This window comes from Aulonocara stuartgranti, assembly GCF_965226115.1.
Source record: "Aulonocara stuartgranti genome assembly, chromosome: 15".
Lineage (NCBI taxonomy): Eukaryota > Metazoa > Chordata > Actinopteri > Cichliformes > Cichlidae > Aulonocara > Aulonocara stuartgranti.
The window spans coordinates 27,448,238-27,469,335 of record NC_138951.1 but is presented as its reverse complement, the minus strand read 5'-3'; the positions used below and the strand labels follow the sequence as shown (position 1 = coordinate 27,469,335).

Below are 21,098 nucleotides of genomic sequence, written 5' to 3'. Positions count from 1 at the left end.
ACGGTCTGGCTGGCAGACCGTGGGGATGTGGGGAAAGGAGGACCCAGGCGCGGTGCTCTATGTATAAACAGTGTGTTTATTTACAGAGTGGAACAAAAACAACAATAAATCCCCGTGTTCTCCCAGACTCCCGTGTCGTGTCTCTGCGTGAATAGTTCGTGTCTCTGTGCTCTCCGCTCCCGTGTCAGCACCCCCCGGTGCTCGCTGCTCTTCGTGCCTTCCACGCTCCTCCTGCGGGAAACAATAGACGCAGCCGTCAGGACACAAATAACCGCGGGCATACACTTACACACATTAACTCAATTCAATGGGACGACTAACGTGGAGTCTCAAGGAAATGATCCCGCGTCGGTGGGAGCTCCAACTCTCTCCTAAGTAGCTCCCCCGACGAGGCCTGATCAGCAGCAGGTGTGTGGTGTGACTTCGGGTGTGGCCAGTCCTTCCGCAGGGCCACACCCCTCAGGCCTGCAGGTGGCTGAGCTCCATCCTCCAAGCATACCCGCAGACACACACACACACACACACTCACATCTACAAGCATGGAGAAGAGCAGCAGCAACACCAAAATACATATAATAATAATCATATAATTCATAACTGCTCAGGGATCCTGGGTTGCTCAGACCCAGGACCCTGACAAACAGAGTCACTGTAGAGGAGTCTGTAACCGACGCTGAAGCTCAACCACATGTAACTGAGACTGTGTGTAATGTTTTTTAAGTGTCAGGTAATTTGAAATGCAGCGTTTCTATCAGCTCACCAAACATCAGCAAACACACAAACTGTGTGCAGTTTGTCTCACAGTGTGTTGCAGCTGCTGTATTTCACAGGGAGAGAAAAGCAAGATATGGGCAGAACTTTGTGCCATCAGAAACTGAATTTGAATAAGTTAAATTTGAATTTGAATTGCTCAGATTAAATCTGAATTGTAACTTGAATAAATGCTTTTTTAAAACTGAATTTGAATTAGCTTAATTGGAAATTCAGTGTATTGGTTTGAAAATGATCGTCACTAAATTGAAATTGAATTTTATATTTTGAAAATGAATTCATTTGCTTTGAAACTATTTTATCATTTAAAAATGTAGCTCCCGAATAATTTCACTTTCACTTCTCAGCATTCAGTTTCAGTTCTACAATTCAATTTCAGTTTCAGAATTCATTTTTTGGGGACTTACATCCCATATTAGATATTGTTGACCTCCAACTGCACAGAGAATTTAGAAATGTAATTATTGACAAGAGTGAACGAGCACTGATAGTGTAATCTACAGCTGTGGCCAAACGTTTAGAGAATGAGAAGTGTTGTTGTTGGTTTTTTGTTTAGTTTAGTTTATTTTTTTTACAAAGTTTGCTGTTTCAGTCATAGTTATATATCATATTATATCACTTCAAACAGAGGTGATCCAGTAATGCTGCACTAAAGAATTTGACCAACTATTCACTGTAGCTAAAGTTATTGAGTTAGCTAAAGAGTTTGGATGCAGTGTAACACATATATAAACCTAAAATACAATGGTTGGACATTCTTTTGTACATTTCCCTACTGTAGGAGTCTCTGCAAGCCTACAGGGCTCTGAGAGGGTACAAGATGACAACTTTGGAATTCAACTGGAAACAGTCGATCACGCTAAATTAGCGTTTTTAGCTAACAGCTACAATAAGCATAAAAGTTACTGTACGGCTATCATTTGTTAACATGACGCTTGTTCTTTTAAATGTAATACATTTATTACCAACCTGAGAATTTATCCGGTAGTCATTTGACATGATGAACATTTTAATTTTAAATTTTTCAAATTTCAAAACATTTTAATTTTAGTTTTGAAAAGCATTTATTCAAGTTACAATTCAGATTCAATCTGAGTAGGGGAGACCGGGGATAGTTGTAACATTTTTGACATTTCTGTCTGTAAATTGAAGCTCTTTTAAGGTAGTGGATTCAAAATGTAATGCAAAGTATTTACATGTCTCTGCTATTAAATAATGCAGCTATTTTCTCTGCAGCACAATTACCCATTGCATGGTATGGTCTCAAACACAAAGAGTGAAATGTTACAATTAACCCCATAGTCTGGGTTAGTTGTAACACATCCTGGGGTAAAATGTAACACAATGAAATAAGGGTACTAACAAAACATTAACATGTAATCTTTGTTTATTGAACACATGAATGCACTTACATCCATTTATGTAGCTGTGTGTGTGTGACAGAATGCAGAAATCTAGCTTTTGAACATATTCCAACCCCCCAAAAAAGACATATTATGGAATTTTCTGCAACTGAATATTTCATTAATTTTGGTTGGTCTTCCTTGAGTTTGGCCTCATTGGCTCAGTGGGCATTATAACCTACAACTCTTGCACCAATTTTGAACATAACAATGAAGCTGAAAAAATGTAGTCGTTCACCAGCATCGCAATTCCATTACTTTTTATCATGGCTTACCTTGGTGTGGTTTGCAAAGTGCTTCAGAAAGATGAGGGAATCTGTTTCTTGCACCCATCCTGATTTATTTCCACTACCAGTACTTCCTACTGGTCCATCTCTGACACAGAGGTCTGCATAATGTACCGGTATGTGTGGGAACACAAACAGTGGAGGAATTGTGTTGCCAATGGCATTAACCGCATATACAAATGCGACCAGTGAACCTCTCTCTGCTGATGTCGTTGCCCCAACTTGTTTAATATAAGTTAAAGTAATAGTGTGGCAAGTTGTAACATCTGCATTATTGTTACAACTAACCCAGACTGTTGCTGTTACAACTGACCCAGACTCCTATAGCCATGAACTAGCTAACATTACAGCCAACGGCTAAAACATTAGCACTAAAGACTTACACAGAATATATCCCCATAGACATACAAATAACATAATTTAAGTTTGATGAGTTTAACTGCAAAGCAGATAATGCTATCACAAATTGAAATAAAGTAGAAAAACTTACTTTTTGGCATACAAATTACTTTTTTTCATGTTAAATTGTCTGTGTTTGACAAAATGTGCTGATTTTTCACGTGTGATAGCAGAACTGAATTGGGCATGCACAGGATGAGTCACATCATTTGAAACTTAGCCCTGATTGGAGAAATTGGAAGTGTTACAACTGACCCACGTTACAACTATCCCCGGTCTCCCCTAATTCAAATTCGAATTTAACTTATTTAATTCAGTTTCTGATGGCACAAAGTTCTACCCATAGAAAGAGGTAACTTCACTCAGAGATGGAAAAAATAAGAAAGACAGGACAGGAGATGAAGAAGAGAGCTTAGATTTAAAGGGAAGGACTGCTCATTTAAAGCTCAAATGTAATTCCTCATGTTTTAAAATCTGTACATGTGACATTATGTTTTTTTATAGTGTAAAACCTGCTGCTAAACAAAGTGAGGAAGACTAACTATGTTATTTAAAGGCTGCATGAAAATCCTCTGCAGGTTATTGCAGGATAAACAGGTTAGTTTGCTGCACTGTGAAAGATTTACAGTAAAGAACAGTGTGTGACTGGCAGAGGTGTGGACTCGAGTCACATGACTTGGACTCGAGTCAGACTCGAGTCATTAATTTTATGACTTTAGACTTGACTTGAAAAAATGTTGTAAGACTTGTGACTTGACTTGGACTTTTACACCAATGACCTGGGACTTGAATTGGACTTGAACCGGTTTACTTGAAAAGACTTGATATTTCACCCCAAATATAAAATTTAACATGCATATTATATAGAGATTGAAAATGTGACGTCATTCACGGGTAGAACCGCAAATGATTCTGGGAACTCGTGACAAGAGTTACTAGCGCACGCAGGCTTTCAATTGAAATCAGTCACACAGCGATAAAAAGAAACACAAAAATGTCAAGAAGCTGTTGTATTATTAACTGCAATAGCCGGTCACATGACAGCCACGGGAAGCCGACGGGTAAAGAGATCGGTTGTTATCGGATTACGTCGTTGAAGAGAAATTGTTCGAGCCATGTTTCCGAAGTAACAAAGAGGCGACGGATGGCCTGGATTGCAGCCATTCAAAGATCAAATATAACGTCCCAGAACACTCCAGCTCACAGGTTAGTCTGCTCCAAGCATTTACACGAAGGTCAGTCTGCTGTTGTAGTTAATGAGTCATTTTCATAACATAATTGGTGATATAGGTTACAAGCAAGTCTGGCGCTGAACAGAAATTGTCGCGCTATGCTCCTTTGTTTATTGTGCATAAATAGTGAATTGTCCTGACACAATATTGCGTTTCGCTTCTGTTATTATGGTACACTGACAAAAACATATACTTTTATTCACAGGGTAAAACAGTTGTTTTGTATCACTAATTGTCCAGTGCGATTACAGCATACAGTATTATTGTCACTGCTACATTTCTGTGATGCTACCAGAAATTATTTCCACTACTAATTAATTATCGTTGAGCTCAAAGGTCCTATTAATAAACGGTTAAGGAATGTGTATTTATGACGACGATTTGTGAGACTGGTAAACTTACCTTTGTTCGTACGATGGTCTTTACTTTCTACACGGTGCATTTCAAGGTCCTGTACCCATCCGTCGGTAAACTGTACCTGGGCTTGTTGCAGTGACCGTAAGTTACTAAACTTCACGAGTGTATGCACTCACTCCAAGAACCGTATAATTATAAATATGCATATAAATATGCTACAATGAGATAGCTGACTTCATCTAACTAGCAAATGTTGTCCAGGCTACGTTGGTGATGCAGTTTTTTTTTTTATATGTATGATATTTTTATCATGCGATTTTAAAGCTGGTCCTACAACCGCATCCAAGAATAACATGCAGCTTATCTTAGAACCGTCGGTGAAAATTATTCTTGGAGCTAGGTTTAATTGAGCTGCATTCTAAAGAGGTGCAATTTCACAATTTGTGTATATTTTCTAAGTTCACTATTTTGTCATGTGTTGAGGAAAAACACAGATTTAAAAATTACATGGTCTAATATTTACATTTAGCATAACTGCAACATGCTTTTTTTCGTTTTTTTTAATGACTCGAAAGGACTTGAAATTCAAAATTTCAGACTTGTGACTTTACTTGGACTTTTACACCAGTGACTTGAGACTCGACTCTGACTTGCCTGACATTACTTGAGACTTGACTTGAGACTTGAGGATAAAGACTTGAGACTTACTCGAGACTTGCAAAACAATGACTTGGTCCCACCTCTGGTGACTGGTGCACAGTTGCTGTGGTTTCATGGTCACAGTTAGCTTACATCAAGTGTAGCAGAGATTCATATGAATTTTAGCTGATGATGGTTGTATAGTGTCTAATATAAAGACAGAACAAACAGTGTACTGCCAGTGTAGAGGATGAAATCAGCCAGGACAACTCAGGGAACATCTGCTAACTTAAGTTGTGTACATCCACAAAGAGCAGCAGGTCAGCTGATCACAGCCTGTACATTAAGAAAATCTAGTGAAGCTGTCAATAGAAATTACTGTTAGTTATGATTATTTCCCTCACACCAGACATTACAACCCCCCCCCCCCCTCCCCCCCCACCTGCTGAACCTGTAAAAGGTTACCATATGTGTTTAAGTTGAAATGTGTGGCTGGTAAATCTGGATTACACTAATAGTTAAAAAGTTAAGAGATAAACAGACTTATGGGGATGTTAGTTCAGTTTATGTCTTCATACAAGGAAAAAAGGGAACACCCCAGTTATATTTTGGTCTTTGTATATCGTTCAGTGTTGATTCAGTATTTTCTACTTACACTTTACATCTTCCATGGCATTACTTAAAAAATACCAGTAGGTGGCGCATAGCGGCCAGGAGGAGCGTAAACCCCCCTGGGAGGCAAATCTGCAGAATAAATCCTGCAGTTTAATCGTAAACAAGTTCATGATCTGTGCCTCTTTATTTCAATACACAGGTGGGTTACTAGTCCTCAAAATGACTAATAGGTAACACAGTAGAAGCAATAAGACTTTTGTGAACTCATGAATGAAAGTATACCATTATAAGTTAAGTACTGTTGAAGTATTGTGTTTTGAATGAGATCGTGATGTGAACGTGACCGTGCTAGGCTAATGGACTGGCTAGCGGGGGAAGTGAGCTTCAAGTACCGTAGCGATGCTAAGGCACGTTGTCAGTTGTGTGTTCTCTATATGTCTTGTTGAAGTAAGACAGGATGCAAAGGCTGTAATTAATGCTTGCATAGCTGCTCATGTGCTGTATATGAATGGTTATTTGCTATTCATGGGCTGTGAGTTACAGTACATTGTATTTCTTGATGCAGTGATATGTATGTGTAACCGGAACCAAGGCTGGGGCAACCTGGTCACTGCGAGCCAATGTTGTCTATATTTATGATGGTTAATGTATACTCGCCAAGGTTATTCCTGTACTTTTGCAAATGCGCTGACAGCTGTTATGCCACACGTTACAAAGAATTGCTGGTTCTTATGAGAGGCGATTAATGATTTGTTCCCCTTTTGATGAGCAGAATAAATCCTGCAGTTGAATCGTAAACAAGTTCATGATCTGTGCCTCTTTATTTCAATACACAGCTGCGGGATCTAGGATCGCACCCCTCCCAGGCACCTGTCACACCAAGGGGGCAACGATCACACTGTAACCCCTGACTGTGCACATTTTACTGTTTAGAGCTAAAGTCACCCTTCTACAATGGAGGCAACAGAAAATAGAATTATTTTTTATTTTCCTTTTTCTCTGCTCGTGTTCTACTTAACAGATTCAAGTTGAGTTCATTTATTAAAATTAAATATTATAATTAAAATTTAGACTGAAATAAGATTTGTATTTCCATCTACTATTATTATTTTATTACATTAATATAGCGCAGAGTTCAGTTAGATTTGGATAAAACAGCTGGTAGAAACGTCCTCCAAGAAGATACTTTTACTTTCATATTTTGAATACATTTCAGAGCCAGTACTTCCACTTTTACTGGAGTATTATTAAACATGATTAAATACTGGACTGAATGAATAAAATTTGTCTGAGTGTCATCTTCCTCTCTCCCGGTCAGACCCAGCAGATTTCTCTGCTCTCATGTTTAAACCAGTAAACGTTACCAGCTAAACATATGTTCTCCTGCTCAATGATTCCTAAACCCCAAAAATTGTGTCCCAAAGAATGTTTCACAATAAGAGAAACAAAGCATCTCTACTACTGAAACATAAGAATGGTTTTATTTTGAAATGGATGCAGGAAATGTAGTTTCTGTAAATTAAGTCATAGAGGACGTTTAAGAGGAAGGGAGTACATGAACACTTCAGGAAAAAGGATCATTAAATACTCAAATACAGGAAGTCTTTAGACCAGAATACATCAGTACTGTCTCTGTCTCCTCTGAAATACTATAATTTCTCATATATTACTATTAATATTAACATATTTCTGTTACTGTTAATAACATCCTCAGTATGTCATAAGTCAGTATATCAACATCTTGCAAACAAGCTGTGTGGCAGTGTGGTGCAGAGCAGGCGGTGGTGAACATGAAGGAGATGAAGATGTCGACCAGTTTCTGCACAGATTTCTAGCAGCTTCATATTCGAGCTCGTCAAACATCAGCTCGAGCTCGCTGCGTTCAGGTGATTAAAGTAACAAAGCTCTGAACAGTGTCACTGACAAACATCACTGCTGGAAGCCGGTCAGAGGAAGAGGAGCTAGGCCATGTGAACGAGGCCCAGAGGACATCAGACTGCAGAAGAGCATTTCTTCTTCTGATTGGCTGATTTTTGGAATGTTTCTGATCCTACATATGTCATGTACATGATTATGTCACAAGCGATGCGCCAAAGGCTGTCCAAATTCGTAGACTCCTCCGAATGCAGCCGACAAATGCATCCTCCTTTCCCCAAATTTGAAGGATGGGTCGTGTGTGTCCTTCGTGGCCCACCATATCCCAGAATTCATAGCGCGGCCCAGCCAAACTCCAGTTTGCGGCAATGGTGGCCACTACTAAGTTGTAAAATTAGTCTTATTAATCTTTCTGGGTCACAAAATAAACTTTTAAGATATTTTCAGGCGAACACTATACCTGTGTTTTTAAAGGCATGTTTGTGGTTTTAGTATCAGGGTTACAGTTAGGTTATGGCTAGGTTTAGACATTCACTTTTCATGGTTAGAGTAAGCGGCTATAGGGAAAGCATTATGTCAATTAGATGTCCTCACTAGGATATGAAAATGACTTTGTGTGTGTGTGTGTGTGTGCGTGTGTGTGTGTGTCTCTGTTTATGTGTCTGTGAATTTCTGCCTGTGTCTGTGTGTGGGACAAACATAACGCCTCCTCAGACGCATTTAGTGCCGATGCTTCAGGAAATCATTCCTGCTCTTCTTTATGTGGCAGGTGAGCACACCATTCACAAAATACACCATGACCTGGTTTCCGATGTTCCATTTAGCTCTTCCTTTGTAATACCTCTCCCATCACACTGTTTTTCTGCTTTCCAGCTCCACTCGGTTACTGATATCTCAGATCTCATCTGTAAGTCAAAACGTTCTACTTGTCACCTAGATCCCATTCCTACAGTTTTGGTTAAGGCATGTCTACCTTCTTTGCTTCCCCTAATATCTGCCATAATCTATTCTTCACTTACCACTGGAACTGTTCCTGCTTCCCTCAAAATTGCTGCCATCACCCCAATATTGAAAAAAAAAATTGGTCTAGATCCCAGTAATTTTGAGAATTTTCGGCCTATTTCCAATCTACCGTTCCTTTCAAAAATTCTTGAAAAAATAGTTCCCACACAACTCCACTCACATTTAACTAATAATAATCTGTATGAACAGTTTCAGTCTGGTTTTTGCTCCTCCCATAGCACTGAAACAACACTTAAAATAACCAATGATCTTCTTATAGCAGCTGACTCCGGTTTACTTTCCATCCTTATTCTCCTCGATCTGAGCGCTGCTTTCGACACTATTTCTCACTCCATTCTTCTCAGTAGGCTAGCCTCCATCAGTCTCTCCCATACTCCACTAGCCTGGTTTAAATCGTACCTGACTGATCGCACTCAGTTTATTCAACTGCTTTTCTTCTCAGCCATTTCCTCCGACCACTGGTGTGCCCCAGGGATCTATCCTGGGGCCCCTTCTTTTCATTATCTACTTTCTACCGCTCTGACACATTTTTTGTAAATACAATATTCAGTTTCACTGTTATGCCGATGACACCCAGCTTTATCTGTCCACTAAACCTGATTCTGCTCTTCCCCCATCCTCCCTCACCATTTGTTTAGCCGGACTAAATTCATGGTTCTCTTCTAATTTTCTCAAACTCGATAATAATAAATCCGAGCTTCTCTTGGTAGGCACTAAATCAACATTATCCAGAACCAACAGTTTCTCTGTTACTATCAATAACTCGCCGGTCTTTGTTTCTTCCTCTGTGAAAAGCTTGGGTGTCATCCTCGACATTACTCTATCTTTCAATTCACACATTAATAATGTTAGTCGATCTGCATATTTTCGATTGCGCAACATTAATCGTCTCCGTCCTTTTCTCACCCCACATGCCACTGCCATTCTTGTCCATAGCCTTGTTACTTCTCGGATTGATTATTGTATTTCACTTCTTTTTGGTCTTACTCAAAAATCCATCCACAAGCTCCAACGCGTCCAGAATTCTGCTGCCCGTATTATCACCCTTTCAGCTGCTCTACTCCTCGACTCTGGAATTCACTATCTCCTGATTTAAGAACTATCTCTTCCTTCTCTCTCTTTAAGTCCCAACTCAAAACTCACTTGTTCAAAATAGCTTATCCCACATAACCTCTCCACTCTGCTATTTTAAATTTGTTTTATGTCTTATGCTTTTATGATTGTGTAAACTGTTTGCTTTTATGTTTCTTTTATTATTCTACCTTGTACAGTGTCCTTGAGTGTTCTGAAAGGCACTTTCAAATAAAATGTATTATTGTTATTATTATTATTACCTGTTGGACATTAGAGTCCACTCACAGATTTCTGTCTTCTCCTCTGCAGGCTTCCAGAAACCAGACAATCAGAAGAAAGCAGAGCCCTGCTGCACAGCTCTCGAGAATTTGTAACGATATATGGTGTGTTCAAATTAAGGGGCAGCATGCTTCGAATGCCCAGCACGGTGGCACGGTGGTTAGCACTGTTGCCGCACAGCAAGAAGGTCCTGAGTTCAATTCCACCATCAGGCCGGGGTCTTTCTGTGTGGAGTTTGCATGTTCTCCCCGTGTTTGCGTGGGTTCTCTCTCTGCATTTGCTTCGAATGCCGCATTTGTAGGCAATTACGTCACAGTGACGTGACGAAGGCTGTCCAAATGCGGCAACAAATGCATCCTCCTTTTCCCCAGATTTGAAGGATGGGTTGGGTATCCTTTTTAAGATATTTTCGGGTGAGAATGTACCTGTGTAAACTTCAAATACATGTTCAATTTATCAAGACATCACATATTTGCAAAAGTGCTCCGATGTTTTCGGAGACGTCTGTTACCCACCAACTCGATAGCTGACTGGGAGGTTAAGGCTCACTAGAGCCGGAGAGAGCACCGGACTCCCGGCAAATCGTTTTCAGACCCCCGCGGTCTTCAAATAGTCAAATAGATAAATTAGAATGTTATTGGGGGTTTTTTTCAGTGTTTTATTTGTTCTTGAGTAAATTGGTTTGGCTGAGATTAAAGTTATAGTTTACACACAGCTGAATAAATATCAAACAGAAGTGTGAGATGAGCTTTCGAAGGACCCACCCTACATGGACTGGTTAGGTTGGGTCCTTCGAAACATGCTGCCCCTGAATTTGGACATAGCCACTGTGTTTGCTGCTCTGTCCTTCATCATGGGCTCCAGCAGCACCTTTCACAACAAAATACTTGTTTGCATTAGGATGAAATAGAAGGCTAGCATACAGGAAACACTGCTCACATCCTGAACTACTAACATCATGTTGTTATACCTACAGTCCCATCTGATTCATCTTGTTGTCAATCCATTTGACTTTGACCTTGGAGAAGAACGGAGGACTGTAATTGGTGGAGACGTCACCGTGGCGATTCTCCTCCACACTGCGTCTGATAGAGCGAGTGTCAGCAGCTGAGAGCCCAATTTTAAGAGACAGGAGAGCCGAGACATGCGCGCCGCTAAGAAAGAGACACAGACACACAGGGTTACAGCAGTCAGCTGTGAGAGGCATTGTTAGGGTTAGAGTCATGCCAGACACGATAACAGGTGATAACGAATGATAACGAACATGATAACTAGAACAATAATGAATGATAATCAACAATAATGAAAAAAAATGAATGATAACAAATAATAACGAACAACAATGAAAGAAAATAAATGATACCGAACAATACCAAATGATGACGAATGATAATGAAAGAAAGAAAATGAACAATAATGAACAATAACAAAGATAGCGAATGATAATGAATGATAATGAAAGCAATAACCAGAATGATAACAATGATAACAAACATAAGAAACACTAACGAAAGATAACGAACACATAACTAGAACGATAACAAACGCAATAACTAGAACTATAACAAACAATGACAAACGATAACGAAAGAAAATGAATGATAACGAACGATAATAAAGACAACAAACACAATAATTCGAAGGATAAAGAATGATAACAAAGATAACGAACACTAACGAGACATAACGAACACAACAACTAGAACGATAACGAACTATAACAAACACGCAAGTAGAACAGTAACAAATGATAATGAAACACGATAACTAGAATAATAACAAACAATAACGGACGAACGCGTTTTTGTTTGTTATTGCGATAACTAGAAGTGAGAAAGTAAAATTTATTTATACGGCACTTTTCATAGATAAAAATCACAGTGCTTCACAATAAAACCACAAATATAAATAAAATAATATAAAACAAGGGAAAAAAGTAATTAATAGCTTGTTTGTAGAAAAATGTCTTCAGCTACATTTTAAAAGAATGATAATGAAAGAAAATGATTGATAACGAACGATAACAAAGATGACAAAGATAACGAACATGACAATTAGAACGATAACAAACTATAACAAGCGATAACGATTGATAATGAACGATAACAAAGATAACGAACATGATAACTAGAACAACAACAATTGATAAGGGAAGATAACGAACGCTAGAATGACAACAAACAATAACAAACTATAATAAACGAGGTAACTAAAAGTATGTAAGTAAAATTTATTTATATATAGCAACTTTCATAGATAAAAAGCACAGTGCTTCACAATAAAATCACAAATAAAAATAAAATAATAAAAATACAAAAATAATACAAAACAATGGAAAAAAGTAATTAATAGCTTGTTTGTAGAAAAATGTCTTCAGCTGCTTTTTAAAAGAGTCAACGGAGTCTATGTAGCATAATGACAACGGAAGAGAATTCCACAGCCCTGGTGTCTGTGTCCGATCCCCACGTGTTTTCAATCTAGTACATGGGAGCAATAGTATCTTCTGACCAGAAGATCTAAGTGCTCAGGAACAAGCACGAGGTTTCAACAGGTCAGAGATATACTGGGGAGCTTCACCGTTTTGAGCTCTAAAATTTTAAAATGAAACCTAAAATTTACTGTCAACCAATCTATGGAACGCCAGGACTGCCATAATGAATTAATTAAATACACCATTAAATAATTAATTAAATGTGTCAATAATTAATAAAAATTGGAATTAATTAATTAAATAAATAGTTATGACACATGTAATTAATTAATTATTGACACATTTAATTAATTATTTATGTATTTCACATTTTAATTAATTATTGACACATTTAATTAATTAATTATTGACACATTTAATTAATTATTTATGTATTTCACATTTTAATTAATTATTGACACATTTAATTAATTATTTAATGATATATTTATTTATTTCATTTTGGCAGTCCTGGCGCCTGGCTCTCATCACGAAATAATTTTATCTGTCAGCCTCACCCATCAAACTCAGGGGGCGGGGTCAATGCTGATCGAGTCAAAACCATTGCTTTGGCCTGGTGGCCATTGTTTCTAGCACACAACAACCGGCATTTGGAAGCTAACAGAACTGAACTTTGAAAAACCCTGTTTGTGTGTTACCAAATACCGTTTTAATATTTTTTTAGCCGAGAATGTAGTGGTTTAATCTTCATGTGTCTGGTCGGTTTGTCAAGATACAGCCTCTTTGCAAAAGTGCTTCGATGATTTCGGAGATGTCTGCCCAGTCTCACAGCAAAGCGTGGGATAGACCCACTCGCCTCGCAAGCAATCCCACCGACAAAGCGCAGGCCCCGGTACACAGCTGTAGTAACCCCCGCTGACTTCTTTTACTGAGGTTATATTTATCGGTGTTTTATTTCCTGATGTTCTTATGTGTCCTACGTGTTTCAGTCGCCAATTCTGAATTATAACTAACATTAAAAACATGTTTAAGGAGGAGAGAGAGCAAATAAACCTGTTTAACATCTGATCTTTGGGTTTTTGTTCAGTAATCAGCGTGACCTGTGTATAAACGCATAAAAGAGATAACGTTGGTGTTTCCGTCATGTAGTAACTGCTGGCTTTAACTGTACAAAGGTTGTTCGACACTATGAAACACATACAGACTTCATGATGTTCGGCTAATATTTTTATTGTGAATATTAATCATGCTGACCTCGCTCTGTACACCACGCAGCGAGGTCAGCATATCCACGATATCCTCAGCTCCATGAGTTAACACAAAGTTTCCCAGCTGACTATCTAACTTCCAACTATTCCAGAGACGTGAAAATATACAGCATAAAGAAAAGTGTAAGATACTCAGCAGAAGATTAGAATAACAGTTATACAGAGCAAACCTGTTCCGACAATTTGAGTTTGTATTCCCTCAGCTGCAGACTCGCTGCTGTTTAAATGTTTGAAAAGGAAGATTAGATATAAACAACGTCAAACATAGACTCAGTCTGCCTTCACATTTGATATGAGGCCAGCACGTATAGTGGCTGTGTCCTGTTTTAAGATCATACATGTAAAATTGTTGTCTGACCTCCGTCGATCCAGCCGCTCAGAGTCCGTGGTTACCATGGTTACTGCATAAGCAGCTATAATGTTAACAGCTGGCACTGAGGAAACCTACCGGCAGCATGGGTGTTTATGTTTTTTATTGCAAAAGAACTGTCTGAATGGTTAACTGAAGTTAACTTGGATAAATTATAGTTAAGGAGAATCACAGATAACGCCTACGTGAGCTGTGCGACTGTTCACCACTACACTGAAATCAGCAGGCTATTACTGAAATACACGTGCTATATCATAGACTATGATATAAATAGGGAGGTCCTATTAACATGTTTAGTTTTAAAGGACACCTTCCTGCCTTTAGTCTCCTTCATGAGCAGTATTAGTTTTCTTCTAACATCCAGAAGTCTGCACGATGTGTTTCATAGTTTGTAACAAGCCTTTGACAGGTAAACATAACATGACCAAAAAAGCAAAAAAAAAAAAAAAAAAAAAAGAGAGAGAGAGAGAGAGTGTTGACATAAGAAGAGAAAATGCTCTCAATTATGGAGACAGGCAAATGGTTCATTTATGTTTGATGTGTGTTTATTCCTCCCTAAATATCGTCGGTGAAGTTTGCCATGCACGTCAGATTTTCCTGCGCATTTTTATACCTCTGCCAACAGAGAGAGAAAAAAAATCACATTCTAACAGACAGCTGGTGCTTAGAATACAGTTGAATAACTATTAAAAAACAGATGATATTTAGATGATAGTTCAGTCTAATACATGTGCCAGTGAACCATTAAATGTCTGTGAAACTATGCAGTTATGAAACGTAACTTTAACCTCAGCCAAACCGATTTGCTCAGTTGTAAATAAAACAGCGAAGTAAACGTGACCCGACAGACAGAACCTGAGTGAATGAAGTCCAGCATTTAACCACTGAGAGCTAAAACTCAGCTGAGGTTTCAAAGCTGTGTGCCGGTGATTGGACATCAGCCGCTGATGAAGCTGGTTCGCCTATAAAGTGCTCTGTAAGGAAACAAGCTCCAGCAGCTCTGCGCTCAGGGAAAACACTATATTTACTTATCTTGTGCAGAAAAATGCGCTGACATTGCTTTATATCGAGCACCGGCTGCCCAGTTAAACTGTGACTATTACCAGGTAACGTAGGCGTGTTTCTTGAATTAGCAGCAGGTGTTAAACAGCTGACAGATGAGGAGGAGGATGCATGCAGGTAAACTGAGGGTCTGTTGAGCTGATCGCTGGTTTCGTGAGAAAAATGTCAGCTCGTTCTTTATGTTACAGAAGCACAGAGACACAAGACCAGGCGGAAAGAGACGATCGTTCGGTGAAAATGAGAATCTGCGAATGCAACATGTGGAACACGGAGAGTGGAATATGTAAACAAACCGGTTAACGTAACCCCCTCGGTGCACTCTGCATGCTAATTGTTAGCAGAGCTAGTGAAATCTCTGAAAACATCTGAGCACTTTTGCAAACATGTTCTATGTTGACAACCTGACCAGACATACGGCGCGACATTCGCGGCTAAATCACTGTTAAAAGTGTAGCTGGTGACAGAAAAACTACACCACCACCATTGCTGCCTGTGATTTGATCTGCATTCTGGGATACCTGGCTGCCCCAAGTCTACACAAGCAATCGATTATCTAGGATCGACCTGTTTTGACTTACTTTGGACGCCAACCAGTCAAATGTTAGAGAAGCTGCATGGGCAGCGTTAACCCCGCCCCCTGAGTTCAATGGGTGAGGCTGACAGATAAAATTATTTCATGATGAGAGCCAGGCGCCAGGACTGCCAAAATGAAATAAATAAATATATCATTAAATAATTAATTAAATGTGTCAATAATTAATTAAAATGTGAAATACATAAATAATTAATTAAATGTGTCAATAATTAATTAATTACATGTGTCAAAACTATTTATTTAATCAATTAATTCCAATTTTAATTAATTATTGACACATTTAATTAATTATTTAATGGTGTATTTAATTAATTCATTATGGCAGTCCTGGCGTTCCATACCAATCAAGGTTATTATCGTTAATGAAAACTAACGAAATAACGAAAAGTAGAAGTGAAAAAACATTTTCGTTAACGGAAATAAAAATAAAAACAAAAAAAGGAAAACTAACTAAAACTGTAATGAGTGTTCACAAAACTAACTAAAATTAACTGAATTTATAGCAAAAATGTGTTTAGTTTTTGTTGATGTATGTGTGTCATACAATAGTCAAGGGTGAAAATGAAGTTTAGTTTCCAGATTTTTTTTCTTGCCGTCTCATTATGCCAGCAGGTGGCAAGTACGTTAGTCGAGTCGTCTGTGTTGCTGTGCCGTCCACGCAAAGACTCATGTCAGGAAAAGTCGGGAGAAAGCGCCGGAGTCCAATTTGGGATTACTTTGAATATGACTGTGTTTGATGGGTGTAGTGGAAAGAGACAAATTATGAGGGACATTTCTAAAGGGAAAAAAAATCCCTTTAGAAGGGAAAAAAATCCCACAAACCTTAAAGTGCACTTGAAAAGCTCACACAAGAAGGCTAACCTAGCTTACCTTGAGAAGGTAAGGGAGCACACTCAACCCTCATCCCCAGAAAACAGAAGCTAACCCCAGGCAAGGCAGCGTGATGCATCCCGAGACAACAGGACTGGGATATCTACGTAACTGTGCGAGTCAATTGTCTTCAAAAAGTTTATCAATTCACTTGAACCAAAATTACGAACACCCAGTGCAGCAAGAGTTAGTAGTCTCATTGGGGCCAATATATAAAATTTAAAGTTGTCTGGTATCAATGGTTGTTCATCTGCCTTTATTTATTTATTTATGTATTTATTTATTTATTTAAAGAACCCATAGGTGGAAATGTGAGTTGTCTGTCTCTGCGTGTTAGCCCTGCGACAGACAGGCGACCTGTCAAGGGTGCAGGGTATGGTAGCTGGAATAGCAACATACCCAAGGATAAGCAGAAGAGAATGACTGATATGATGAAACTGGGATTTTGTTACACTTAATTATTGCAAACACAACTAAAACTATAACTGAAACTAATCAAAACTAAACTGAAACTAAGGATTTTCAAAAAAATAAAAACTAAACTAGCAAACAATTGGTAAAAACTAATAAAACTGATATAAAATTGAAAATCTGAAGTCAAAACTAAATAAAAATAAAAACTAATGAAAATTGCAAAACTATTAAAACCCTGCAACCAATGAAGAGAATCCAAAACTGGAATATGTGACCTCTTGTTAGTGCCAGTTAAAAGTCTTGCCGCAGCACTCTGTACAGTCTGAAGTCAAGCAAAAGCTGATTTGTTGATACAAGTAAAAAGACCATTACAATAATCCAAATGAGAAAAAATAAACGCTTGAATAATCATCTCAAGTTCTGCCTTTGACACCAGTAGTCTGAGTTTAGAAATGTTTCTGCCATATTTGACCCATGCCAGGGTCAAACATAGCAGAGAACCTTCCAGCAGCATCTTGGTTTATAATCCATCTTCGGATCATTAGTTGAGGAGGTGAAGGATCCAAGTAAAATGGCAAATTAAAAAATATGTAGCTATGGTCACTCACATGCACATCCTCCACACATACATCATGTATATTTAAACCCAGAGAGAAAACAAGATCCAGTATGTGGCCCTTTCTATGTGTGGGACCAGAAACATGCTGCCTAAAGTTAAAAGACACTGTGACAGCAATGAGCTCAGCAGCAGCGTTACAGAATGCTTCATCAATATGAAGGTTTTAATCTCCTGCTATTACAACCTTCTCCAATTTAATGATGGATGTCAGAAGGTCGTTAAATTCAGTTAGAAAGACCCCAGCAGGTCCAGAAGGTCGATAGATTAAAATAAAATAAAAGTTTTTCAGAGAACAAACCTTCATCATCTGTGACTCAAATGAAGAAAAGGAGTCCAAGGTCATCAGCCTGCACATGAATCTGTCCTGGTAAACAGCAGCAAGGCCTCCACCACATCCCAAAAGACGCGGAGTTCCGATGACGGAGCAGCCAGCCGGGCAGATTTTATTCAAGTGGACGTAAACCTTATTTTGCTGCCATGTCTCAGTCAGATACATAAAATCTAGAGACTCTAAAAAAAGAGACTGTTTAGAATAAATTATTTGTTAGTTATGGAACAAACGTTAAGCAGGGCGAACTGAGTTGATGACTGTTGATCTGCGAAATCAACAGCTGACTGCAGCGGCACTTGAATTAAAAACCTATGCACACCTGTGTGCCTGCCGGGCGGTACTGCGACTCCAGAGCTGGGGGAAACAGTGATCGATGAACGGACATAGCTGTCACCAGCAAAAAGGAAAACGGATGACAGACACAGGGTGAGCATACTGCTTTTGAGCCATGGGGCCCAGGTCCCAGGCAGCAGGGTAACATCCCAACCAAATGTCAGGAGAGGAACTGGTTTCAGGCACCCTGGAGTCTCCCCACAGACAAGAAGCTAGCCTCCGGCTTCACCTGGATGCTGGGCCTCATTCCCCCTTTCTGTCTCTTAGGGGTGGGAGTCCTGTGGGTTGTGCACAGTAGCGCGCACTCAGGTAAGGAACACTCCAGAGGATGAGGAAAAGTTTTTGCTGTAGCTGTCACAGTAGCGCTCCATTTAATTTTTAATGTTTAACAGTGTATCCCGATCACAAATTAAAGCAGCAGAAGCAAAGTCAGAACACAAAAGAGCAAAAATAACATTACAAATGACGATTGACGACAATGAAAAACTACATCGTTGCATCCAGCAAACTGCAGCAGTGGCAAAGCCAAACACAGGCGCCATCTTGCCACTCAATGACACATTAAGAACACTTCAGCAGACACCTTATAATTGTTAATGTGTTGAAGGTTCAGCACATTAATAATGAATTAGAACCGCCATGTTGGTTTGTGTTACAGGAAGTCATCGTATTTGGACAAGAGGGTGGAGGGTTAACCTGGTGGAGCATTAGCTAATGCTAGGTAGCTTGTTTACATCACAGACACAAATACCTACTAATCAGTAGCATCCAAATAAAACGCAAAATCTGGACCTCAGCCTTCCTGGACAGTCTGTTAGCACAATAACCTCACAGCAGCCGTATATTGGTCACATGATGTTATTAAAAATGACAAAAAGTCATGGTCCTGGGTCGGTGACCCAGCGCTTTTAGTTTATTATTATTTTCCAGTTTATTATGATGATGATTATTATTGTTTGAGTTCTATGTGTTATATTCGGTTTGCCTCTGAGTCTGCGTCTGTGTCTCTGTCTGTCTATGGTGTCACCCCGTCTGTTTGTGAATCTGTGTGTTTAGTTCTGTGTCTTGTTTGGTTCCCCGTGTCTGAGTTTCCTGTTTTATTGTGAAGGTCTCTGTCTGATGTGAGTGTGTTCAGTTTACGTTTCCCCTGTCCCGTCAGCTCTGATTTCTCCCAGCTGTGTTGCCCTCCTGTCTCTCATCCCCTGATTACCGGTGTGTGTATTTAAGCCCTGTGTGTTCTCCTGCCTGTTGCTGGTTCCTCGGTGTCCCGCTCTTTGGCTGCCTCTCATCCCTTTGTCGTATGCTCCCAGGTCTGTTATTTTAGTTCTCCCAGTTTAGGTGTCTTCAGTTATTTTGTCATGCCCCACTGCTCGTTTGTACGGTAGCTGGGAAGTGCAAAGCGCAACAAATTAAAAAAACGGCAACAAATTAAAAATCCACAACAAATTAAAAAAACGGCAACAAATTAAAAAACGGTAACAAATTAAAAATCGGCAACAAATGAAAAAACCACAACAAATTAAAAATCCACAACAAATTAAAAAAATGGCAACAAATTAAAAAGCCACAACAAATTAAAAATCCACAACAAATTAAAAAACCGCAACAAATTAAAAATCCGTAACAAATTAAAAAACTGCAACATATTAAAAAAAACACATCAAATTAAAAATCCAAAACAAATTAAAAAACCGCAACAAATTAAAAATCCACAACAAATTAAAAATCCACAACAAATTAAAAAACCGCAACAAATTAAAAAGCCACAACAAATTAAAAAACCGCAACAAATTAAAAATCCGTAACAAATTAAAAAACCGCAACATATTAAAAAAAACACAACAAATTAAAAATTCACAACAAATTAAAAAACCGCAACAAATTAAAAAACCGCAACAAATTAAAAATCCGCAACAAATTAAAAAAACACAACAAATTAAAAAGCCACAACAAATTAAAAATCCACAACAAATTAAAAAACCGCAACAAATTAAAAATCCGTAACAAATTAAAAAACCGCAACATATTAAAAAAACACAACAAATTAAAAATCCACAACAAATTAAAAAACCGCAACAAATTAAAAAACCGCAACAAATTAAAAATCCGCAACAAATTAAAAAACACAACAAATTAAAAATCCACAACAAATTAAAAAACCGCAACAAATTAAAAAACGGCAACAAATTAAAAATCCTTGACGGAAAGGGATTGTCTGAAATACCGGAAGTGACACAACGATTAGCCTAATAGGGCTTTTGGAGAGTGATGTCACGAGAGGGGGCGTGGCCAGGATTTTTGGTTGAGGCGCCATGTTTCTGGGCTGAACAAAGCGCCAGCGAAAGAGGAGCGAAAGTACACGGATAACACCAGCTATGGTTCGTACTTGCTGTGCGGTCGGTTGTAAAGTTAGATCACACGACCGGCAAGGGAATAAGGTTGAAAATGGTTTATATTTTCATTCTTTCCCCACCTGGAAGCATAGCTGGACTGGCCATTGGGCATACCGGGCATTTGCCTGGCAGACGCTGCCAAATGTGTAAAAATAACTGAATTGTTTGGCGGTAGCTATGGCATAGCTTCCACAGATTTAGCAACATCAGCAAGTGGTGCAGGCCAGCAGGTGGATAGGTACAGGGGCAAGGGTACCTAGACCCGGTTCGTAGAGTACGCTTGGGGAGTGTGATTGTGTGTACAGCGTCTCTTTATGTCTGTCTCCACGTTGGTTGAGTGTGGAGTAAGTGCATATGAGAGCATGAGGGTGGGAATGGATGTTTGTGTCTGTGTGTGCCTGTATGTCTGTGTCTATATGTCAGGTTGGGTATCAGACGCCACCTCTCTGGGGACATCT

General features: G+C 38.9%; 1 protein-coding gene and 1 long non-coding RNA gene across 3 annotated transcripts in view; both read right to left on the bottom strand.

The window, feature by feature from the left end:
* Nucleotides 1-56: 56 nt before the first annotated feature.
* Nucleotides 57-569, bottom strand: LOC309690030. The gene is made up of 2 exons (XR_014271589.1): nucleotides 322-569; nucleotides 57-231 (listed from the first exon to the last, which is right to left on the bottom strand). It is a non-coding gene; the product is annotated as an uncharacterized lncRNA (long non-coding RNA).
* A 6,596-nt stretch (nucleotides 570-7,165) lies between these two features.
* Nucleotides 7,166-21,098, bottom strand: part of LOC309689429 (tumor necrosis factor alpha-induced protein 2-like) — a 68,359-nt gene continuing 54,426 nt past the window's right edge. For both annotated transcript variants that reach the window (XM_082505826.1, XM_082505827.1), the window contains exon 13: nucleotides 7,166-11,108. In XM_082505826.1, the coding sequence (XP_082361952.1) occupies nucleotides 10,925-11,108 (184 nt within the window). In that variant the 3' untranslated portion in view covers nucleotides 7,166-10,924. The remainder of the gene's footprint in view (nucleotides 11,109-21,098) is intronic.